This window comes from Bombyx mori, chromosome 1 (assembly GCF_030269925.1).
Source record: "Bombyx mori chromosome 1, ASM3026992v2".
Classification (NCBI taxonomy): domain Eukaryota; kingdom Metazoa; phylum Arthropoda; class Insecta; order Lepidoptera; family Bombycidae; genus Bombyx; species Bombyx mori.
In genome coordinates this window covers 13958553-13984284 of record NC_085107.1, presented here as the reverse complement: position 1 = coordinate 13984284, position 25732 = coordinate 13958553, and the positions used below count along the sequence as shown (strand labels likewise).

The 25732-nt window shown below is 39.6% G+C and overlaps 3 protein-coding genes across 5 annotated transcripts; 2 read left to right on the top strand and 1 right to left on the bottom strand.

The window, feature by feature from the left end:
- Positions 1-217: 217 nt before the first annotated feature.
- LOC692792 (glutathione peroxidase) lies at positions 218-15727 on the bottom strand (the record flags this gene model as incomplete). The annotated part of the gene is given in 5 exon segments (NM_001046639.1): positions 218-459; positions 9025-9097; positions 13171-13372; positions 13824-13999; positions 15442-15727. Coding segments are annotated over 5 exon segments (672 nt in total). The 5' UTR covers positions 15528-15727.
- Positions 15728-17031: 1304 nt separating this feature from the next.
- Positions 17032-23617, top strand: LOC101742319 (cdc42 homolog). 3 transcript variants are annotated; one of them, XM_062669878.1, is made up of 6 exons: positions 17386-17423; positions 18975-19044; positions 19915-20187; positions 20267-20376; positions 20514-20711; positions 21544-23617. In XM_062669878.1, the coding sequence occupies exons 3-6, from the start codon at positions 20010-20012 to the stop codon at positions 21631-21633; spliced, it is 576 nt and encodes a 191-aa protein (XP_062525862.1). In that variant the 5' UTR covers positions 17386-17423; positions 18975-19044; positions 19915-20009; the 3' UTR covers positions 21634-23617. The 3 variants fall into 3 exon arrangements, with proteins under 3 accessions (XP_004933126.1, XP_062525862.1, XP_062525864.1); XM_062669880.1 differs by having other exon boundaries at positions 17387-17582; XM_004933069.5 differs by lacking the exons at positions 17386-17423; positions 18975-19044 and adding an exon at positions 17032-17180.
- Positions 19141-19518, top strand: LOC134199721 (uncharacterized). The gene has a single exon (XM_062671231.1). It carries the CDS (start codon positions 19141-19143, stop codon positions 19516-19518), a length of 378 nt encoding a protein of 125 aa, XP_062527215.1.
- Positions 23618-25732: the final 2115 nt, after the last annotated feature.

The window sequence follows — 25732 nt, the reverse complement described above, 5'->3', positions numbered from 1 at the left end:
TGTATCGCGGTCTTTCACTCTCCCAACTGGGTATCCGTGAAGAAATTCCCCAGCGTTAAAAAAAAAAGGTTGATTTTAATATTTGTAACGTTCAGTTTGAGAATTGCGGATGATTTAAGTACCTTTTAAAAATAAATAGATAGGTGTGCACGAATCTTGTCGACTTATTAGTTTTATGCGGGTAGTTTAAAAAAAGCAAGGAAATGACAACAATATTTAATACACTTTCGTTTAATAAAACTTCAATTTGTTCCCTTCGTAGTCATTATATAAGAAAAAAAAGGAAAATATATTTTAATTTTTCGTGCCGCAACCCTAATTTCGTCAAATTTTAGGGCAAGCAGTCTTCCTCAGATAATTCTTGCCGGACGGAAGCGGAACAACGTTGACACCCTGTGGGAAACACGTTTTGATCTGGTCCTCCGGCACGGTTGGCAACACCATGCAGTCGTCACCCGCCTAAAATTACCAAAAACATTTTAGTTTTAAAGAAACAAAATAAATAATGTATTAACAAATAAATAAAATAATATAATACCGGACTCAAAGAACAAAAATAATAATAATAAAACAGTCACAATCATTTAAATTTTTATCTTGAGTTCAGAAACCTCTTGCCTGTTTGCGAGGCAATTCCTCGTAATATTCGAATGCTATTCGAAGAGACAGGAAAATAATCATTATTTTATCTCTTTCGAAGTATTTTTCAGAATGTGTAATAATTAATCGAGTCAACTTTATTACCTGTGACATCAGTTGGTTCTAAAAAAACTATAAATTACACACTAGGTTTAAGGTTTACGAAAAAAAGTAAGTTACGTGTAAAATTAATTGTAAGAGCTAGAGATCTCGGAAAATAATGAGTAGTCACTGTTTTCGCAATTCTCTTATTAATTTTTGGGTTATTTCTTGATGACATTAGCGAAAAAAAAACACACACAAATTAATTATTTTTGGGACAATTCTTGATATATTGGTTGCGTTCCTAGGGGAAACTCATTCCGATTTGAGCAACCGACGCGCGTGGACGTGCTCATTGTTTTGTCGGAAGTGACTACCGGTGATAATAGATCATTGTTCGTGGCACATCTGTGGCCCAAGTGTTTCTCGGAATTTGTACCTGCGCCTAATTGTAAGGCATTGCCGCCCGGGAACTGTGCAGTGGTTCTATTCACTCTAATTCTATTCTACTTATTCTATTCACTAAAATTTCTAAAATTCCTAGAATCGCTTCGGCCAATTTAGTGTTACCGACGCAGGGGCCTCGCCGCAAGGCGAGCGCGTGTTTAAGTCCCGGGGCCGCCCCCCCCCGGGCGAAAATCACGTAAAGATGGAGGAAAAACTTTTCATCGACTTCATTCGGGAAAAATATCCGTTAATCGCGCCCGAATTCGAAGCCTATAGGGCCTCATTTGGTAATTATTCTCCCCCCGCATCTCTCGCCGCCGTCGCCAAACATGCCTCGCAGGCATGCCTCGCGTGCCCCGCCGCCGGTCCGTGTTCAAGCGCACGTACGCACGCCGCCGCCGTAGCGTCTAACGCCCCCGCCCCCGCTACCCCCGCGCCCGCGTCAATCACGTCAGTTTCGTCCGTCGCGACCTCAATAGCGTCTAGTTCAGGCTCCGATACCGAATCGGAGATGGACTTCGAGTCCGCGACTAGCCCTCAACCCGGAACCTCGGATGGGTTCCAAACTGTAACGCGCGGTAAAAAGCGTACTCGCGTCGTGGAGTCCCGGAGCTCCATGACGAAGCAAACCAAGTCCGCGACCGCCTCCCGACCGCAGGTAGTCGTAACGCCGGAGTCGGACTCCGCCCGCCGCGTAATCCCACCGCCGCGCCCAAAAACCGCGCCCGCGCCTAAAACAGTTGTCCCGCCCCCGCTGATACTCCAGGAGAAGTCAGCGTGGAATCGCGTATCCCAGGCCCTTCAGGCCAACAAAATTAATTATACCCATGCGCGTAACGTCGCGCATGGGATTCAGATTAAGGTCGCAACGCCGGGCGACCATAGGGCCCTCTCTGCTTACCTCCGAAAGGAGAACATAGGTTATCACACCTATGCTCTTCAGGAGGACCGCGAACTCCGCGTAGTGATACGTGGAGTCCCCAAGGAACTCGACATAGACTACGTAAAGGAGGATCTGATCGGTCAGTCCCTCCCAATAATTAGTGTGCACCGGATGCACAGCGGACGCGGCAGACAGCCGTACAATATGATTCTCGTCGCGCTAGAATCAAACCCGGAGGCAAAGAAAAGAATCTCATGTCTCAAAACGATATGCGGCCTCTCCGGGGTCACCATTGAAGCCCCCCATAAACGTGGTACTCCCGGGCAGTGCCACAGGTGCCAGCTCTATGGCCACTCAGCGCGTAATTGCCACGCGCGCCCCCGCTGCGTGAAATGCCTCGGCGATCACGCAACCACAGAATGTTCGCGTGTTAGGGAAACCGCGACGGAACCCCCAAGCTGTGTCCTATGCCTTAAGCAAGGGCACCCGGCAAACTACCGCGGATGTCCTAGGGCTCCGCGTAAACGCCTGAACCACCCAGCCCCCCGAACCGTCGACCCAAAGACTTCGGCGCCTTCAGTGCCGAAACCAGCCTTCGTACCGGCTGCGGTTCCCACCGTTTCGGCGTGGAAAAAACCGCTGCCGTATACGAAGGAGGGAACACAAAACGTACCCCAGCTCCCGCCTGCGACACGTCACGCGCCTCAGCCCCTGCTCGCACCTCGCCCCGCGCCCGCATACCGCCCCCCGCAACCCTCAGTCGTCAACGACTTCGCGCTCGTGCGCGACTTCGTCACCGCGGTAAACTTTGACCGTCTGCGATCGTTCGCAGATGCTATCCGTAGGTAACCCCCGAACAGCGGCTCGCGGCCGCTTTCGATCACATGGACGTCTACGAGTCCGTGTCTCGCACGTTATAAAAATTCTTTACCGGTAATCAATGGCGCAAAAAGGTAGAGAAAAACCGTATTCCCTTACGTTAGCATTCTACAATGCTAACGGACTCGCGCGGCAACGCGATCAAATTTTCGAATTCCTCCGCGATAATCTTGTAGATATTTTGTTAGTGCAGGAGACCTGTCTGAAGCCCTCGCGTCGTGACCCGAAAGTCGCGAATTACGTCATGGTTAGGAATGACAGACTCACCGCCTCCAAAGGCGGGACTGCCATTTACTATAAGCGGGCTCTGCACGTTGTTCCTCTCGATACTCCCTCGCTCTTACATATCGAGGCGTCAGTGTGCCGTATCTCGCTGACGGGACACCAGCCGATCGTCATCGCATCCGTTTATCTCCCCCCGGACAAGCCCCTCCTGAGCAGTGACATCGAGTCACTGTTTGGCATGGGAGACTCCGTCATCCTGGCAGGCGATTTAAATTGCCACCACACTAGGTGGAACTGCCATCGTACGAACGTTAACGGTAGGCGTCTCGACGCGTTTATAGACGACCTCACTTTTGAAGTAGTCGGTCCCCCAACTCCAACATGTTATCCGTATAACATCGCGCTCCGTCCGAGCACTATAGACCTGGCATTGCTTAGGAACGTAACTCTGCGCTTACGTTCCATCGAAGCACTGTCAGAGCTCGACTCAGACCACCGACCTGTCCTTATGCAGCTCGGTCGCCCTCACAACCCAGCCACTGTTACGAGGACCATGGTGGATTGGAATAAGCTGGGCACGTGCCTAGCCGAAGCCGCTCCGCCAATCCTCCCTTACGGCCCGGATTCGAATCTATCCCCCGAGGACACCGTCGAATCCATAAACATCATTACCGATCACATCTCTTCCGCGATCATTAGATCTTCAAAAGAAGTCGATGTGGAGGACAGCTTCCACCGCATCAGACTGTCCTCCGAACTTAGGAATCTCTTAAGAGTTAGGAACGCGGCAATCCGGGCCTACGATCGTCTTCCCACGCATTCAAACCGGATTCGGATGCGTCGTCTACAACGCGAAGTCCACTCCCGCCTAAGTGACGCGCGTAACGATAATTGGCATAGTTATTTAGAACAACTCGCGCCCTCCCACCAAGCATACTGGCGACTAGCTAGGACTCTCAAATCCGAAACTACCGCTACTATGCCTCCCCTCGTACGCCCTTCAGGCCAACCACCGGCATTCGATGACGATGACAAGGCTGAGCTGCTGGCCGATGCACTGCAAGAGCAGTGCACCACCAGCACTCAACACGCGGACCCCGAACACACCGAGTTAGTCGACAGGGAGGTCGAGCGCAGAGCTTCCCTGCCGCCCTCGGACGCGTTACCCCCCATTACCACTGACGAAGTTAGAGACGCGATCCACAACCTCCAACCTAGGAAGGCACCCGGCTCCGACGGCATCCGCAACCGCGCGCTAAAACTCTTGCCAGTCCAACTGATAGCAATGTTGGCTACAATTTTAAATGCCGCTATGACGCACTGCATCTTTCCCGCGGTGTGGAAAGAAGCGGACGTTATCGGTATACATAAGCCGGGCAAACCGACAAACGAAACTTCTAGTTACCGTCCGATTAGTCTCCTCCCGACGATAGGAAAAATTTACGAACGGCTCCTTAGGAAACGCCTCTGGGATTTTGTTACCGCGAACAAAATTCTCATATTTTTTTTTTTTTTTTTTTTTTTTTTATTGCCCTTGTAGGCAGACGAGCATACGGCCCACCTGATGGTGAGTGGTTACCGTCGCCCATGGACTTCAGCAATGCCAGGGGCAGAGCCAAGCCGCTGCCTACCGCTTAATACTCTCCACAAGCCTCGTTTGAAGAAGGACATGTCATAGCGCTCGGGAAACACCGTGGAGGGGAGCTCATTCCATAGCCGGATGGTACGTGGCAAAAAAGACCTCTGGAAACGCACTGTGGATGACCGCAGTGGCTCCAGGTAGTATGGATGAACTCTACTCCGGTGGCGGGCGGTGCGATGGTAAAAACGAGATGCCGGTATCATCTCGAACAATTCCTCAGAGCACTCCCCATGGAACATACGGTACAAAATACAGAGGGAACCGAAGTCCCTCCGCAGACCCAGAGGTTCCAAACGATCCGTGAGACCGGGATTATCGACAATCCGAACGGCCCTCCTCTGTATGGAGTCAAATGGAAGAAGCTGGTATTTGGGAGCCCCGGCCCAGAGATGGGAGCAGTACTCCACGCGAGGCCGGACTTGTGCTTTATAAAGCAAAAGCCTTTGTCCAGGCGTGAAGTACCGCTTCGCTCTGTTGAGGACTCCCAGCATTTTGGACGCCAACTTGGCTTTGCCTTCCAAATGACTCCGAAACTGGACATCGCTCGAAATGTCGACCCCAAGTATCCCAATACTCTCGGAAGGTTGCAGGGATACTCCTTGGAATTGCGGCGCCATGACAAAGGGGTCCTTCTTCGCAGTGAACGCGCAAACTTGTGTCTTTAACGGGTTGAATTGAACCAAGTTCAATTCACCCCATTTGGAGACTCGCCCCAGAGAGTTCTCCACTTCAGACACAAGCTTTGATCGTCTCTCTTGCACCACGCTCCGAGAGAGACTCTGATGGCCGATATATCGCGCATCCCCCGTGCTGTCATCCGCATAGCAATGCATGCCATCAATAGACAGCATGTCATTGATATACAGGATGAAAAGCGTGGGGGAGAGCACCGAACCTTGTGGAACGCCAGCGTTAATGGTCATGGTATCAGAACAGTCACCGTCTACAACGACCGTGATGCTCCGCCCATCCAAAAAGCTAGCGATCCACTTGCAGAGACCCTCGGGGATTCCGTAAGATGGTAGCTTCGACAGAAGTGCCCTATGCCAGACCCTGTCGAAGGCCTTCGCAATATCAAGGCTCACAGCAAGAGCCTCGCCCTTGCTCTCCAAGGCTTCAGCCCACCTGTGAGTAAGGTATACAAGAAGATCGCCAGCTGAGCGACCGTGACGGAAACCATACTGTCGGTCACTGATCAGCTGGCGATCCTCCAGATACTTCAGGAGTTGTATATTAATTATTCGCTCCATCACCTTGGAAAGCAAGGAAGTTATCGCGATAGGCCTGTAGCTCGATGGGTCCGACCGGTCACCCTTCTTGGGGATAGGGTGGACGTGGGCAGTCTTCCATGAAGACGGAACCCTGTTAGCGCAATAAGAGAGGCGATACAAACGCGTTAGCGCAGGCGTCAGCTCAGGGGCGCACGTTTTCAGAACCACTGCAGGGATGCCGTCTGGCCCGCTCGACTTATGGACGTCCAGGAGTCGGAGTTCCCGCCTGACTGCACACTGTGTAAAGCAGATCTCCGGCAGGGAACTATCACACCGGAGGATGTTCGGTGGTGTGGCACCCCCGTCGTCCACAGTCGAGTTCGAGGCGAAGAGTTTGACCAGAAGGTCAGCCTTCTCTTTCGCACTATGGGCCAGACTGTCATCGGACTTGCGTAGTGGTGGGAGACTAGACCTGCAAAAGTTACCTTCTGCAGCTTTGGCGAGCGACCAAAAAGCACGGCTCCCAGAGGGATAGCTCTTCAGTCGCTCGCCAATTCTAGCAACGTGCTCCGATTTCGCCCTGGCAATAACCTTCTTGTAGGACCTGGAAGCGGCGTTATATTTCCGCCTTTCCTCTGAGATGTTAGGATCCCGACGTCTCCTAGCATCATCCCATGCAACGTATGCGGACCGCTTGAGGTGTGCAGCATCCCTGCTGGCATTGTTATACCAGGGTCTGCTGCGACCCCCAACGGGCACTTCAGAGGAGGGAATAAACAATTCCATCCCCTGGAGCACCACGTCTTTAAGACGGTCCGCACAGACGTCAGGATCAGCAGAGGAAAAGCAGACCCGCCCCCATGGGTAGGATGCGTAAAACTCACGCAATCCATCCCAATCTGCTGACAAATACTGCCAAACTCTTCGATACCTGGTCGTCGTTCGACGACTAGGACGAGAGAGTGGTGTGGCAGCACGGATAAGGCAGTGATCAGACGATCCAAGTGGAGCGTCGACCACCACACTGTATCCGGCTGGATCAGTGGTCAGCAGAAGGTCCAACAGAGAAGGCTCGTGCCCCTCAATATCTGGGACACGGGTGGGCTGTGTCACCAGCTGGGAGAGGCCGTAGGCCAAGGCGAAATCGTAGGCAGTCCGACCCGGGAGGTCAGTGGTTCTGGACCCCAACCACTCTTAAACGAACATCATCTCTTAAACGAACTCATAGACGAACAGTTCGGATTCCGCTCTAAACACTCGTGCGTACAACAAGTGCACCGCCTCACGGAGCACATCCTGATAGGACTAAATAGGCGTAAACAAATCCCGACCGGCGCCCTCTTCTTCGACATCGCGAAGGCGTTCGACAAAGTCTGGCACAACGGTTTAATTTACAAACTGTACAACATGGGAGTGCCAGACAGACTCGTGCTCATCATACGAGACTTCTTGTCGAACCGTTCGTTTCGATATCGAGTAGAGGGAACTCGTTCTCGTCCCCGTCAACTGACTGCCGGAGTCCCGCAAGGCTCCGCGCTCTCCCCGTTATTATTTAGTTTGTATATCAATGATATACCCCGGTCTCCGGAGACCCATCTAGCGCTCTTCGCCGATGACACGGCTATCTACTACTCGTGTAGGAAGATGTCGCTGCTTCATCGGCGACTCCAGATCGCAGTAGCCACCATGGGAAAGTGGTTCCGGAAGTGGCGCATCGACATCAACCCCACGAAAAGCACAGCGGTGCTCTTCAAAAGGGGTCGCCCTCCGAATACCACTTCGAGCATCCCACTCCCTAATAGGCGCGCAAACACCTCCGCCGTTAGCCCCGTCACTCTCTTTGGCCAGCCCATACAGTGGGCCTCGCAGGTCAAATACCTAGGCGTCATCCTCGACAGAGGGATGACATTCCGTCCCCATATTAAAACGGTACGCGACCGTGCCGCCTTCATATTAGGACGTCTCTACCCTATGCTTTGCAAGCGAAGCAAACTGTCCCTCCGTAATAAGGTAACTCTCTACAAAACTTGCATACGCCCCGTTATGACGTATGCAAGCGTAGTGTTCGCTCACGCAGCCCGCACCAACTTGAAGCCCCTTCAGGTTATTCAATCCCGATTCTGCAGGATAGCCGTCGGAGCACCATGGTTCCTGAGGAACGTGGATCTCCACGATGACCTGGAGCTTGACTCTGTCAGTAAGTATCTACAGTCGGCATCGCTGCGCCATTTTGAGAAGGCGGCACGACATGAGAACCCTCTCATCGTAGCCGCTGGAAATTACATACCCGACCCAGTAGACCGAATGGTAAACCGTCGACGTCGCCCAAAGCACGTCATTACGGATCCTCCTGATCCATTAACGGTGCTCTTAGGCACCGCAAGCACCGGTCACCGTCCTCGTCGAACCCGTCGCTTGCGACGAAGGGCTCGACGAGCGAACTAACCCATAGACACAGCCCACTGAGTTTCTCGCCGGATCTTCTCAGTGGGTCGCGTTTCCGATCCGGTGGTAGATTCTGCGAAGCACTGCTCTTGCTAGGGTCAGTGTTAGCAACTCTCCGGTTGAGCCCCGCGAGCTCACCTACAAACGTTAGGGTGAAGCTGAAATAGCCTCTCAAGGCTATCAGCATAGGTAGGGAAAAAAAAAAAAAGGGGAAACTACTCCATAACTAAGCAGTGTCCGTCATGTCGTTCAACGTGTTAAAAAATGTTCAACATAGTTCGGTTCTTAAATTATATTTCTATTTAAATAATATTCATTTAATCTTATTTCAATAAATTATTATAAACTACAAAATATAAAGACAATCTCTCGGTTGCCATTTTCAATCGTCCAGCAAACAGCGCATGTTTTGAGAAAATTTAAATAAAAGCAAATCACACATGTAGACAATTTACGAAAAACATACATTTAAAACCTTCCCGGCGGTTAAAATTCGAAATCGGAAAATATTAATTACGTCTTTTACAATAGTATTTTAATTTTTAAAAGGAACTGTTGTAGCTGTTATTTTCTTGTTCTATTGCGCGGGAAAAACAAATATTCAAGCATACCTTCCAATCTACCGGCGTTGCCACTTTAGCCTTATCAGTCAACTGGAGAGAGTCCAGTATGCGCAGAATCTCACTGAAATACAAGATGTAGTCATGTAAACCGTTGAAACAATGTTGTAAAGATCGTATTCCTAGCGCCATCTGTTAGCGACGTATAACAACATTTTGTTAATCGCTTTTATTATTAGGTATTCTTTTTATTTATTTATTGCTTAGATGGGTACACGAGCTCAAAGCCCACCTGATGTTAAGTGGTTAATGGAGCCGATAGACATTTATGACGTATATGCGCCACCCACCTTGAGATATAGATATAAGTTCTAAGGTCTCAGTATAGTTACGACGGCTGCCCCACCCTTCAAACCGAAACGCATTACTGCTTCACAGTAGAAATAGGGAGTGTGGTGGTACCTACCTGTGTGGATTCACAAGAGGTTCTACCACCAGTAAAAGTGTTAACCAGTAAAAATTCAAGTGTTTACTAATCGCTATGACACATATACTATTGTTATAAGTAGTATGTTCTCAATATACTATTGTTATACGTAGTATGTTCTCAATATACTATTGTTATATTAATCTCAATTTATTGTATTTATAATAAAGTAGTATTGCTCCTAAATCTTTAGATAAAAGCAATTAAGTTCGACTTTAAATTTAGCAAAAAATTTGTTTCCTGCAACTAAGCTGTAAACGCAGCGGCTTCACGCCAACCGATCAGAAATAATTCTGCATTTGGGAGTCAAAGCAAAGTTGAGTCTCGTGACAGACGCTTCGGTCTCTGCAATAGGTGGAGTACTCCAGCAGCTTAAAGGAGGAGATTGGCAGCCGTTAGCATTTTTCTCTCGCAAATTGAGCCCCTCGCAGTCGAAATCTGACTTGCGAGCGCGCATCCTTTATTATCTTTTCTGTTCTACGCCTTTTATAATTTTAGCTTTTTGTTTCGTGTACTGCTTGTGTTGCTTGGACTATCTATTTCTTGTTACTTTCTCCTTCTTTCTTTATATTTTTGTTCGTCTTCAATAAAAACTTTCTTTGTGTCCATTTGTGTTTGCAAAGACTTTATAATACCAACCCAAGACGACTAAACTGCAAATTTTGATAATAGCCCACGTACTAAAATAATGATAAAAAATCAATCAATTTGGGAATTTCCATTACTCTGAGCAAGTTCACGCCATTTTTCTTTCCCAAAAGCCTTCTCCGACTGTTACACACGAATAGTTCGAGGAACATTAAAATAATAACACGCCTCTTCTATTTTAAAATGGTCTAGTCGCTCTTAAGTCTTATATGTATAAATATTGTGGAATCGAATTCTTTAAATCCCCTCCAACTATGCGCGGAATGTAGGTACCTAACCGCCGCCACTTTAGTAGAAGAATCACATCCACCAGCAAAAGGAAAAACAAGAGCGTGCTACTTGATCAAATTTTGCAGTTAAATAAATACCTTAATAATGACGATTTTAGCGATAAGACCGCCTATTGCACAAATCTACAAGCTTTTTGACTGTTTTTAAATATAAATTGTGTTTTCGTGTGCAATAAAGTGTATTCTCTTTTTCCCTCTCTCTCTCTCTCTCTGACAAAAAAATTATACCAACAAATAGGTTAATTTGAAAATGGACCAATACCACCAACATTACACGCATGACCTATTTTCAATCCTTTATTGAAGTGCAAACCGTAAACTAGTATACACTACTACGGAACTTGTAACTGCAACCAACGACTTTTCCGGGAAATTTATTTGTTAACCATTTCATAAATAAAATACTTAACTAGTGACGCACATTTTCAAAAACTCTCCGTTTAAGCAAACAAAAAAAGAAAACGAGGTTGATCTTATTAATTTTATGCAATAAAGCACAATAGGCGACATGTATTTTACGGGTATCCGAATTATAACACTTGTGTAAAGTCAGCACTTATTATCATAGAAACAAAGAGTTTATTAATATTCATCATTCAATATAAACGCGTAATGTGTATTTTGCAATATCTCCGTCACTTACTATTGTTATCAGTGAGTTTAGAAACTCATACAGTTTCCTGGTGTCATAACCTAGACGCTCATTGCCCTTTGCTATAATCAGACCTGTTTTTTTATTTATTGCATAGATGGGTGGACGAGCTCACAGCTCACCTGGTGTTAAGTGGTTACCGGAGCCCATAGAAATCTACAACGTAAATGTGCCACCCACCTTGAGATATAAGTTCTTAGGTCTCAGTATAGTTACAACGGCTGCCCCACCCATCAAACCGAAACGCATTACTGCTTCACGGCAGAAATAGGGAGAGTGGTTTGACAAAACTCTGCTCTTTTACATCTAGAAAACTTGTCAGACTTTTATAGTTCACTAGATGTTACCCGCGGCTTCGCCCGCATCGTCAAAGAAAGGTATCAGTTTAGTTTCCTATCGGAATGAGATGTTTTTTCCGGATAAAAGGTAGCCTACGTCACTCCACTCCAGACATAAAACATCACAATCAATTTTTTTTTGTATCAATCCGTTGTTTCCGTTCGACGTGAAAAAAGGATAAACAAAAACTCTTTCACATTAATAATATTAAAAGTATGAATATGTATTTTTTTATTGCGTCGATTAATGAACGAGCTTACGTCTCATTTGGCGTTAGATAGTTACCGGATCGCATCGATATCTCAACGTAAAACAGCCAGCTCCCACCTTGAGATGAAGTCCAAGTTTCAAAGTGTTTTAGTATTACGGCTGCACCATTCTTCAAGTCGGAACGCAATGATTGTTTCGCGGCAGAAATAAAGGCTTATTACACTTGGCTAAATTTAGTCGACTGAATTCAGTCGCTACTACGTGAAGTGTAATAGCATTCAGTAAGTTAGCCTACTAAATTAAGTAGCAAGGATGGTTTCTGACTGACTAAATAATTTAGAAGCCTAATTAGAAACGCATTTAGGAAGGTGTAATTGCATTTAGTTACTTAATGATTTCAGTCGTCCCATAGCTCTCCGTGCGTAAGGACGTTTTAGTTTGTTTTTTACTTCCGAATTAAAAGTACTTATTTCAGGCACCTTTATTTAATGTACCAGACATTTATAAATAGCCCGACATGTTTCGGGGATAATTTTTGTCAGCAGGTGTTGGGATATTAAGGAACTAAATTTTTAATCTGGATACAAATTTCCTGTTGCAAGAAATCTTAATGTTACAACCAATCTTTCTTTTGGACTTATACTATCATAGGATTAAATATGTAATAGTTATATAATAGATATATAATAGACTATCGTAGTATCGTAGGATAGTATCCTGCTTTTGAATAAACGGCGTCACAAGGTTTAATATTAGGCCAAACGATCTCGAATCCATTCGTAGATAATTTCTGAAGTCTGCTGGTTCTAAATCACTCATAATGTTCATATTTGCGAACTTTCCGCAGAGCAATAAATATTTCTTCACCCATATTCTTCTTTTTCTTTTTTTTATTTCAATTAAGCCGACAGCGTGGGCTACGCCAAGACCAATTTTTTGTTGTCTAGACAATACTGAAGCCATCCTCGTACACACACGACACATCCAACTTCGTCGCGCTTAAACTGACAATTGATTCAGTAACTGAATTTAGAATAATGTAATCAGAAGCTTCTAAATTTGCTTCTGAATTCAGTCGACTAAATTTAGCAAAGTCTTATAGGCAAGGCGGTAGTACCTACCCATGCGTGTACACAATACGCTCTAAGTGAATTTCATAGCGCTCGAAATCTTATAGCAACAAATTTCCTTACACAAAGAGGTTTCTTTGAAAAAAAAATATGAAAGCCTCTAATGAAATACAATTTCATTATAGAGATCTTGTTTAATGTCATTATAATCAATAATTATCATGTTTTATGTTGCACTTTGTACATTAAATCACATCTCTCAGACGTACGCGTATGTTAAAGGTCGATTGCATCATGACGAGCAGAGTCAATTTATGAAAACGACCAATCGAAGGGCATTTTTGGTACAAATCACTTTACAAAATCAGTTTCAAATGAAACTAACTCAAACTTTTAAAGTTAACAAATCAAATAATATCAGCGTCCGGCGTGGTCGCATGTTGGGCCACGAAACCCGCATTTATCCGTGGCCAGTAAGCTGCTAAACACATTTTTACTCACTCAAAATTACGTCCAGTCGTAGCCGGATACAATATTGACAGTCTAAACTTCTTATTCGGATCGACAATGAAGACTGCACGGGCTGTCAGCGGCATTCCTTTGTGATCCAATTCGTCATTGTCAATCATGCCGAGCTTGTTGGCCAACTCTCTCTTCTCGTCTTCAATTATCGGATAAGGAAATGGTTCGTCTTCATTGCAACCTGAAATCGTAAATGCATCTTTAATTTGTATTATATTTTTATCTAGATTTTATTAGCATAACCTCTATACATCTACTTGTGCCATATATGGATTTTACTCAGTTAAAAAAGTTATTCACTTCCTGCCTCGGTTATTCTATATATAAAATCTATATATAAAATTTTCAAAGCAGTTACTTAAGTTTATCTAAAGGTATAGGCACGGGCATAGTACAAGACAGAATAATAACTTCCTTGTTATTGGTACTGACAATAAATATCAAACAATAACTGTTGAACAATGGTCTCATTGAAGCCATGTAATAATACACTGTGATAATCTCCAAATGTATAATTAATGTCAGTTTCTTGCAACCAAACAAAAAACCTCTATGATATGTAGATATAATGACAGAAACCTTCCATGGAGTGGGAAAAAAAATAGACTATACTTAATACAAGGTTATATTACCAGCAAAAGACTTAATGTCCTTGCACCATTCCAAGTGAGAGGATACACTGTCACAGGACAGGCCAATGACTTTTGTGTTGCGCTTCACAAACTCTGGAAGAAGGACGAGCACCCGAGCCAATTCTGTTGTGCAGACCGGGGTGAAGTCTGATGGGTGAGAGAACAGTATACCCCACCTGAAATCAAAAAACCAGCAACTCACATTTAATTTAAAAAACTTATATGCTGTGTTTATTGAACTCGAGTTCCAATAGTACTGAGAAACCTAGCTCAGGGACGGGAGCCATGCTTATTTGGGGGTGAAATTTAACAAAGTCCTCATCAGTAGATAGAGGGTTGTGTGCCCTTGTATTTACTACTGAAGCCACAAAACTGAGAACAAACAGCTGCAGTCACCCTAAGCATGTTTTTCAAATGCACCTGACCCACTCACTAGTGCTATTAGTCATTTCAAGCACCGGTCACCATTCTTGTTGAGAGTTAGACGTGCAACTTAACCCATAGACACATCTCACCAAGTTACTTAGTGGATGGCGATTCAGCAAAGAACTGCTCTTGCTATGGCAAATATTAGCAAACTCTTTAAGGGTGCTCCTTTTGAACTTATGTCTAGTGGCAGTTACGTAGGCAAAAAAGTCCATAGATGAAAGTGACTACTAACTTTAAGTTCAGGTGGAGATATGCCTACTGAGGCATAAAAACAATTTTAAAGTATTATAAAAATTAGCAGTTTGCCAAGACCTACATTTAACAATACCTTGAACTATCTTTTTTGTTGCATTGATAGGTAAGATGTTAAGATATGAGGTCAATTTCTCAATTGTACTGTATCTACTAAACTTTAAAATTATATATTGATCAGCTTTCTACATCAACTAAATTTGACATTATTAAATACAATTTAGCCATGGTATATATATACTATAGAGTGGATTACAAAAACAAAGACATTTTTTAACATTCATGAATATTTGCTTAACTAAATGGAATCTATACCACACCCATAATTGTGACTACAAAGATAGTTATTTAAGTTGAAGTCATTGAAAAGAGCATAAAACAAATAAATGGTAAAAGCATAATATTTATCAAATGTATAAAAGAACTAAAAAGAAAACCCCTTTAATCTGCAAGATCTTATTAAATTAATTGACATTTAAGAAGTAAGTGAGACAAGATAAGACATAAGATATATAACGAAGGGAACTTTGAATATCTCAAATTTGGCAGAGAAGCTTTTTCTAGTGGATAATAGTGCAGCCTTGCCCTTGATACCTCTGATGTCCATGAGCAACTGTGACATGACTATTGAGATTGATCATGAATTATTCCATACATATTGCCAGGGCTATCGAAAAGAATGTGTCCTTCATCTGGAAACAAAACATTATTCCCAAGGGATAGGTATTTATTTATAACTGAAGTCACATGTAGAAGCTTCTTATAAATAACACACTGCATAAGCCAATGTTTATAATTTATTTCTGTAGTATAGTTTTGTTTAAATATTTTTAGGTATATGATTTATAGTTTTTATTAGATAAGAAAAAAAAAACCATATAGATACATACATATTTTTATATTTATAAATTCATTCACTTTTTTAAAAATAACATACTTATCTCCTAGCCACTCGTGAAAATTTATTTCGCCTTCTGTTGTGTTGGCAGAGAAGTCTGGAAAAGTTTTTCCAAGTAAAAGCATGTTAAAAAATTTATTTTAAAAATATTTTTCTTAGTGTGTTTTGTGTTTTTTTTTTAAGGCAAATCACTCAATATTATAAATCAAATTATACGTCAGTTAAACGCTCAATTCAAATACAATACACTAAATATACATCTATGCTTGTTTTTTAAATGGAGTACAAGTATTCTTCTTTTATTTTTATTGCCTGCCAGATTTTCAAAAGAGGTGACAAAAATGATTCTTGACATTAAGAAAGTACGTCAAATTTTTTTTAGTCGATTTTATAGTGCGCAATTTATTCTATGAACGATGTAACAGCATTTTATTGCATAATACTAATTGCCAACTACTATTTCACAACGAAAATTGGTATATGATTAAATGAGTATGTGACATAGATTGTACGATTTACCTAATTGTTACAAATATTCAATGTTATTTTTTGTTATGGATTTATTTGCTCCAACAATCATTATCAAACTTCACAGTGAATATCAATAAATTAGTTTCGTTTTTGCACATCCGATTTTTATGTTGGTCTGTAGGCTACTTTTTTCGTACCAATACTTATAGCCTTGAGAAGCTATATTAGCGTTACCCTTGCGTGTAGGTGAGCTCTTGGGGCTCTAATAAGGAAGTTGCTAGCACTGTCCCTAGCAAGAGCAGTGCTTCGCAGAGTCTACCACCGAATTGGAAACACGACCCATTGAGAAGATCCAGCGACGAGCTTAGTGGTCTGTGTCTGTGGGTTAATTTACTCGCCGAGCACGGCGTTGCAAGCGATGGGTTCAGTGGGAACGGTGACTGGTGCTTAAGGTACCTAAAAGAACCGTTTGTATCGGGAGGATCCGTAATTACGTGTTTAGGGCAAGGAGGCTTCGTTAATCACTTAACTACTACTACTACTGAGCTGGCGCTATGACCCCGAAGTGGGTCTCGGCCTCCGACAATAAACTTTGCCATTCATCCCGGCGCTGCGCAACATCTTGCCAGTCCGACACTTGGAGCTCCCGTAAATTTCCTTCCACAGCGTCATCATCACTTAACCCGTCTATTTAATTTAAAGTATAGATAAATATTTGATATTACTTAAATTACGCAATGATTACATCAAATTACTAAAGCATTTATTTCAGTAAGTATTTAAAGGATAGCTACTTTCTGATAACTACAGGTGAGAATTTTCGTTGTCCTATACTTTGTAGAGCTCAAATGATTGACCCTCCAAAACTTTACTTATATCAGTGTTAATTAAGTACACTCTGATTCTTATTGAATCATATCAACGGCCTCGGATCATGGAACACGTACCTACTTAAATAATTATGTACGCCTTCCATTTATGTGTAGTATATGATTATAATAGTTTTAAAGAAGCATATGTTTTAGATTTAAAACAAATATTGAAATTAACTCAGCAATTCGTTTAAAATAAATATTTTATTTCCATTTTGTTAATATTTTTTTACTAAAGGTACGATAAAATCGATTCTCTGACTGTTGACATTCGGACCATAGACAAATTTCTAGGCATTTACTGCTCTATTCAATCAATGGCGTCACACCGTCAATGACCCAACCCGCTACTTGGAGACTGTAACATTCAACATTTCCTATTTACAACGTGGTGTTATTGTATTCATTTGAAATATTTATTATCTTCGTAATTAGGTAAGTGTGTAATGAAATGAAATTGATTACAAATAAGGTAAAAACACCATATTAGTGGTTGTTGTCGAGCACAACACAAAATGGACGTCAAAATTATTGTGACGTGATTATGTAAAAAAAAGCAAAAATACTTCAAATATTTCTAGAAAGTTATCGTTTTTTTTAACACTATACCTATCGCTTTAATTTCATTCTCCGTAGCCATTGAATACTTATACTCAAATAGTACCACGGGACTGAAAGGTAACAGGAACTCGGAGGCACTTGTCTTGCGGACGACAAACACACCCTGTTGGCTGTTATCGGTCGCTCGGCTACAATACTATCTCAGGAAATAGTTCTTTGTTTTGTGCTCGAAATGTTCTTTAAAAGCAGTTTTCTTTTAATTCGACCCTTTTAAAGGTCAATGCCCTTTGAATGTGTTCCTATTTTGTAGTGTGCTTGGCATTTCATTTGCTATGCGACGTATGAGACCCTGATTATCGCCGAGTCGGAATGCAGTTTGTGTAATGCACTTAAAGCTAATTAGTATGGGTGTCGATCGCTTTTGTTTTTAACTATTAACATTTTTAAATATATTTTTTTCCTCCTAAATAACTGTATTTTTGTTGGGCTTCTAATAACAATTCGTGAATTAGTTGAAGATTTGGAAAAAGTCAGTAATAACATTCAGGTCAAGGACTGCTAGATTTAAAATAAAAAATGGTAAATTATTTAAATCAATTGTTGATTTCAACTTAACAGTTGTAGAATTGACTGTATTCTACCCAAGGAGCTTATTTCAGTTGTCAATTAAAAAGATTTCTTAATGCAATAATGAATTAAGAGTGACTGGATATTAGAATGCAGCTTAGGAGGATAATGGTATCTTTACAATGATTAAAAATAGTTTTAACTTCTCATAATATTAAACTATGAACCAGTGTATCCCAATACATGGAATAAACAACATTACTCATCTTCATTTTCTCATGATTTATTCTCCTCAATTTTTTTATATTAAAACCTTTATAAGGTATATTTAAAGTTATATTTAAAGGCTTAACATATTACCAGGTTACTGTTTAGCTATACATATATTCAGTCGTACTATTATATTCAATAAAGTAAAAGTAAGACAAATATTTTATTTTACTGTTATCACCAAAACAACAGTAATACTTGCCTAAGCGAAATTTCTCAATGTGGATCATAAAATAACTTAACACAGTGAAATCATTAGTTGAATCAAAATGTTCATAATACCATTAATAGTAATCACAATGTATAGATATTTTTACCCATTTTGAAAGATAATATTTGAAACTGCTACATTTTAAATCAGATAATGTTAATGTCTAGGTAGTTGTAGGATGAATGGTGATAACAGGGAGTATGAGCTCCAAGCTGTATCATTGGCATAATCATAAACCATGTGTATATTAATTTTTATTAATACAAAATATGTAGAAGTTGACTTGACATTTAGTTCAACTTTGAATAACAGTATACGACCTTCATATCGCTGGATCTATTAATTTAATTTTGAATAATCTATTTTATCATTCTTAGTTAATAATGTGTGGGTGTGGGTATTTATTAGAAACATTGCATCACATGCTTAATAGTAATATTTTATTTTAATTCTGTTAAAAAGAAAATTATAAACTAAGCAAGTTTGTCTGTAACATGATTTTGTTTACAATACAATTTCTACAGTGGAATTTATGCTCGCAATCATAAAAAGAGTATGTAGGTATGTAGTAATAATATATGTATAAGGCTTGCAACTAAGTTCTCGCTGTTTCTCAATAGATGGCTGCAGCAGTAAGTGCTGGTCGATTTTGATAGATCAAATATATTGTGAACCAAGCTTAGACAGATGGTAAATAAAAGAAACATTAAATTTATTGAAAATTATGTTGTTACATATACTTTTGGTTGTGTGAAACTGTCTGATTTTATAACAAATAAGTATCATATGCGGGAAGTGTTTCTTTTCTTCTTTCATTTGAAAAATACGCTGGATGAAGCTCTTCGAGAACTACAAAAAGTTTATGGCAATGCTGCTTTAAGCGAAACTATATGCTGTGATTGGTTCAGTCAGTTCATAGACAGTGGTTTCGATATTGATGACTGTCAAAGTAAAGGAAAGCTAAATTCAACGAAGTCGCTGTCTTCAAATTTGTATCTGATTGAATCAGTGGCTGATGCAAAATCCGCTAGCCTCAGCATAAGCAGTTGCTCACAAAGTCATTTACAAGTTATCACATCTATTGAAAGTATTTCAAAAGCAAGGAGCCTGGATTCCTTATTAGTTAAAGTCAAAATGTTACAAAAAGAAGAGTTATATTCATAGCATTAGCCTGCACAGTTCGGCTGTATACTCAGACTGTGACGATTGTGCTGTGTACTTGGTGGGACCAGGTCAGGAGTATTTATTTTGAGCAGTTGAAACCAAATTGAAACGACCCATAGGGAATGACACCAAACTCAATTAATGTGATATAGCGCTGCACAAAATATGGACATAATATGACATGATATAGTGATTCCCCTGTATGACATCATTAGGCCTCACCTTGCCAAATCCATTTAAACTTACTTTGAAACACTCAAATGGGGTGTCTTACTCTGCCACTGTATACCCCAGATATTCCACCATCCGATTTATATTTATAATTTATTAATTTATTATTCTACTATTACATTAATTTATGCCTATTTTGAAACACCCCCAATTGTTTTGTTCCAGAAACTTTCTATCAGAGTTTGCTATGAACCAAATAGTCCCTATAATAAAAGAAAATTTGGTGTACAAATTGTGAAGAAACAACTAATTGTTTAAAGATGCAGACAATAAAATGTGTTGTTGTGGGTGATGGTGCTGTTGGTAAAACATGTCTTCTGATCAGCTATACAACTAACAAATTTCCATCAGAGTATGTTCCAACTGTATTTGATAACTACGCAGTCACTGTCATGATTGGAGGTGAACCTTACACTCTAGGTCTTTTTGATACTGCAGGTAAAATTTACTATTTATTGGAAATTTGTTTTGGTATGAAAAATTAACATGCATTATAAATTATACATCTTCATTTCAGGTCAGGAAGATTATGACAGGCTAAGACCACTGAGTTATCCTCAAACAGATGTTTTCCTTGTATGCTTCAGTGTTGTGAGCCCTAGTTCATTTGAAAATGTAAAGGAAAAGGTATATTAAAAAGTATTGTAATTTATTATATAATTCATTATATACATGATATAGACTTAAATCAAAGATAGTGATGTAAAAATTAGTAAATAAGATTTAGCTAGTATGGAAACTAATCTGAGTATTTGACTTTCCAGTGGGTCCCTGAAATAACTCATCATCAACAGAAGACACCGTTTTTGTTGGTTGGGACGCAAATAGACTTGCGCGATGATTCGGCTACAATGGAGAAACTTGCTAAAATAAAACAGAAGCCGGTTTCATTGGAACAAGGAGAGAAATTGGCAAAAGAGCTTAAGGCTGTCAAATATGTAGAATGCTCAGCGCTTACCCAGGTATGAAAATATATCCCAAAAAAATATTATTTCTGATGGTAAAAATATTTTATAATATCTGCTCATGCCTGCATACCTGATGTTTGTTTAAAAGTAATATACCTACAAAGATCCAAAGAAAGTAATTAGAGAAATAGTGGATGCCTCCACTCCGATGCTGTACTGTTGCACATATAATATGTCTAGACTGCTTAAGTAATTATAGATTTCCAGGGTTATAAAAAGAAAATGATTGAAAATGTAGTATTTTACTGTCAAATATTTTAAAAATTAAATTTTAAGTTTTTTAAGTTTTAGCTTTTAAGTTTTTCTTTTCTACATAAATGAAATATAGTATACACTGTAAGCAATAATTTTCTTTGGAAAGTACATCATATTCATCTATGTCCTACCTATTGCTCTGGTGTGGTCTGTTCACGCTCCTAAAGCTTAGCACTACAAGTGGATAGTATATTCGATGCCTCCAATGAACACTACTCTAACTCAAAATTTTGAAATTTTCGTTTTTCACGCAAATCGCTTCACTATTTTAAAAGTATTACAAAATCATTATTGATGGGGATCGAAGCAAGAGTAAATCAGCTAGTTACACAAGAAAAAACATAAATATATCTGCAATAATAAAGATTTTATCAGCTTTTTTTGTTTAAATGCTCTTCCTGTAAACCTACGAATTTGGAGTTAGAGTAGTGTTCATTGGAGGCATCAATTTGATGATCATTCTAGCAATACATACATACATACATTATAGCAATACATTTTGTCAGAATTTGTCGATACAAGTTAAAAAGTTGGCAATACAATTGTGTGGATAAAATAAAATAAATTGCAGAAAGGTTTAAAGAACGTGTTCGACGAGGCTATACTTGCTGCACTGGAGCCTCCGGAACCAGCAAAGAAAAAGAAGTGTGTCCTTTTGTAAGAAGTTAAACGACCTCGCCCTACCCGCCGTTCACCTGCATGGGCAACGCTGTAATATTCAACATATTTTTATAATATATCTATAATAATACCAATATTATGCCATAATCATTAAAAAAAAGAATATTACAGAGTATTGGAATATTTGCCACCAAGTATGTAAACTGTACAGGTTGTCAGTTTTCCATTCATTATTATTATTATAACAATTAATTAAATACTAAAGATGATTTTATAGCATTGTCTTTTGTAAAAATTACTTTTATTTATACCAATTATAAAGTCATGTGTACCTATGTTTATGCAATTATTATGAAGACTTCAGTGGATAGTCAAGTGTCGTGTATAAACCTTTTCCTACATTGTACTAGAAAGGCAGACATTATTAACTCTGTAACTTATGACATGTTCTGCCTATGTAGACCAATCACTGTAATGAGATATTTGCACAACATTTGCTATGCACAGTGCGAACTATGCATTTTTGTTAGTATTATGCTATTTGAATAATATATGTGTAAATGATTGAAATTGCTATTAATTGAAACGCCTGTCTTGGCTGACAGCCGTCCATATTATGCGTTTAATTTTATAAGTTTGGTATGTTTACATAAACATATTAAAACAAGCTTGTCAGGTGAACTAACCATGTAAACTAGAATTTTATTTTTTTGGTCATTTGGACCATTTCAACTGCAATTATAAAATATATTATAATCATAAATATACAGATACAGAGTACTAGTATTTTATACTGAAATATATATATTCACTTTATACAATATTTTATCTTTTAATTTAACAAAGTCTATATTGTTAGTTTCAGTTCATAATGTGGAGTGCAATTTGTAGTAAACGCCGCAATAAATATATTCATGTTTTTTAATACATTATATTGTGAGAATCTCTCACTATCATGTCACAAGAGATCTCTGAACTGTGGTTTCTTGAATGAGCAATATGAATATACTAATCAATATAAAATACATTTAACCACTTGTCAAATCAAGAGTATTACGCTTGAAGGTGAAATTCTCACAGATAAAATAATAATATTATTAAATATTTGTAAAAGTCCCTGAATGCCAATTTATAGAATTTAAATGTGACCACAAGGACTTATTAATATGAAATTAAATGCACTGTGTAATACTCAATGGAAGACGCTAATATAAAAACCAAATAACAACATTTGGAGGAATCACTCATCCGTACCAGGTGCAAACAACAGTATTTTGACATAAAAGTATTTTGGCGCTAAGATCATTAAAATGTATCATTTCATTAAATAATCAATTCGCATATTCATATGGCACCAAATATCTGATAATTGTAAACATAATTTTCAATATAGTTGTATTTATTTCCCACTTTATATTCAATTCAGAATTCATTTCTAAAACATTGTCATAAATGTCTACTGAAAATGTATTTACTGAATATTATTGTGTCAGTAACTAGTTATGTATAGGTGTATATTGAGAAGTAAATAAATTTAAGATCAAATTATTCTCCTTATTTTACACCAACTTTACCTTGGACTTAATATTATCAGCATAAAGGAATATTTTGATTGTTTTACTGAATTTCGTTAAGAGCAATATTTAGATACTTAAACTTGTATGTAGTTAATGGAATTACATCTTCTTAAATATGTAAAATGTATCCACCGATTTTTTATCTGAAAGAAAATAAAAAATTCTCTTAATCGAAAATCAATAAAAACAACGCTCTTGATAGCAACAAAATGTAAACTGTAATGATTTTTTTCATGGATGTTTAAGATATATAATTATTTCAAGTGTGGTGATTTATATAAATTTGAAAATATTGCAAATAAGTATAAATCTAGAATTCATGTCCTTAATACTGTATCGACATTATATGAGCTGGTATGTGTTAGATGTGTGTTAACTATTTCAAAAGTCATGAGAAATAGCGCATATGTAATGCTACAATTTGATTCAATTAAAGGATTTTTTTAACGTATTTTGTTTTAATTATATCTCCTTGCACAGAGTGTGAGCCAAATATTTTAAACTACCTCAATTCCGGTGAAATTGAAGTTCTTAACTATGACCATCTTTTTACGAATAGCCTTTTGGCTTGAGCCTATATTCTTTCCCAGGTTTCAAATTATATTTGTAGTGCATCTCGTAAATTTCGGTTTAGTAGTTTGGGTAGTAGGTTAGTAGTAAACGTAACAGACGGTTACTTTAGTCTTTTCATTTATTCAAGTAAATTCGGTAACTGGTAAAAATATGCTTTTTTATAACGTTGATTTTATCGAAGCATTGACTGTGTCCTTATTCTAAATTCTGCTCCGAATTAGGCTGTGTACCTATCGAAATTACATGAAAATCCATTCAGTGGCTCCGGAGATGTGCAAAAACAAATGGATAGAAAATAAAATATTTTAGTTGTGCACCCTTTTTCTAGTTTATTATTCTTCAGTAGACAAACACTGGGATCTACTGTTTTAAATTGACTAGCCTCTACCCGCATCGTCCCCTCTTCGATGTACCATTGACAAATAATAAAAATATGTTAATTAGAAAGTAAGTGCTCCTGAAATAGCAAATATAAATAGAGAAACAAATATAAATGAAATAAAGTCATTGCGTACAAATATCTATGTTATTAGTAACTTAACTAGGCAGACGTTACACAGATGGTTGGCATCACTAACTCCGGTGGATTTACTTTTACACTAGGGACAGTCGGGGCAGTGCCCAGGACGGCAATTTTTTAGGGCGGCAAAATTTTGAATATAAAAATTTTTTTTAGTCATCAAGTTTTTTTTTTTTTTCCTACCTAAGCTGGTAGTCTAGAGAGGCTATTCCAGCGTAACCGTAACTAGTAGGTGAGCTCACGGGGCTCAAACCTGACGACGATGCTAACACGAACCCTAGCAAGAGTCGTGCTTCGCAGAATCTACCACCGGATTGGAAACGCGACCCACTGAGAAGATCCGGCGAGAAACTTAGTGGGCTGTGTCTGAGAGTTAATTTACTCGTCAAGCCCTTCGTTGCAATCGACGGGTTCGATGAGAACGGTGACCGGTCTTATCAAGATTGCTCAATATAATTCATTAATTCTATTAATTAATAATTTTCTGTTTAATTAATAATTCAACAAATTCAATTCATCCATTATTTGTGAATTATAAGTTTGGCACTTTTGGTAAAAAATAATCAAAATGATAAAATAATTAACTTATTTCCTTGGACATTTAAAATAATAATCAATATAATAATAAATTCGTTATAATTTATAATAAAAAATAAAATATATAAATTATAAGTTTAGGTAAAATTCCAGTATTGGGAAAGATTTTTTTCCGGTGCCCAGGAGCGGCATTAAGTCCAAATCCGGCCCTGCTAACTCTTGTAAGATCTACTCAAAACGACAGAGCTAGTAGCTACCTCGCGTTCATTGCGAAATAAAGACTAATTCTTCGCATTCACGTTTTCATGTCTATCGATGCCTTTTTTTATTGCCTGTAGGTAGACGATCCACCTGCATACGACTCACCTGATGGTAAGTGGTTACCGACGCCCATGGACTTCATAAATGCCAGGAGCAGAGCCAAGCCGCTCCCTACCGTTCTTATATCTACTTAGCACCGGGTGAATCGTGAGATTTTCTACCCACTGGTGAAAAAATTAATGACACTTAAGATAATGAGATTGATGCGCAATTCTCGTATTTTTATGCTCCAGCTTGAAACTGGAGTTCAGCTGGAGTGAAGCGAAAGATGTTCACTTCGACTTCACAATATATTCTTCCCGTTTAGTGAGCTTACTAGAACATTAGTGCCAAAACGTTTTGAAATTTATTCCCCCTGTTTACAAGGCAGCGCTTGAAAAAACAAATTTCGGCTTTGTATGAGAGTTTCAACTCTGTGCAGTGTCCGACGTAATTTTTTTATTTAAGAAAATGGTCTGTCTTGCACTTTCTCTAAACCATTTTAGTTATTTCATAGGTGATATTAAAAACATACAAGACTAAGTAGGTATGTAAAAGAGGTGTACATATGTAAATGCTAAAGCCGTTATTAATGAGCTATATTTTCTAAAGACGTTTCCTACAATATCCAT

Coding starts and splice junctions, on each gene's coding strand:
- LOC134199721 (XM_062671231.1), top strand. CDS start 19,141: ATGCGGGAAGTGTTTCTTTTCTTCTTTCATTTGAAAAATACGCTGGAT.
- LOC101742319 (XM_004933069.5), top strand. CDS start 20,010: ATGCAGACAATAAAATGTGTTGTTGTGGGTGATGGTGCTGTTGGTAAA. Junction 20,377..20,513: donor TTGAAAATGTAAAGGAAAAG/GTATATTAAAAA, acceptor TTGACTTTCCAG/TGGGTCCCTGAAATAACTCA. Junction 20,712..21,543: donor AATGCTCAGCGCTTACCCAG/GTATGAAAATAT, acceptor AATAAATTGCAG/AAAGGTTTAAAGAACGTGTT.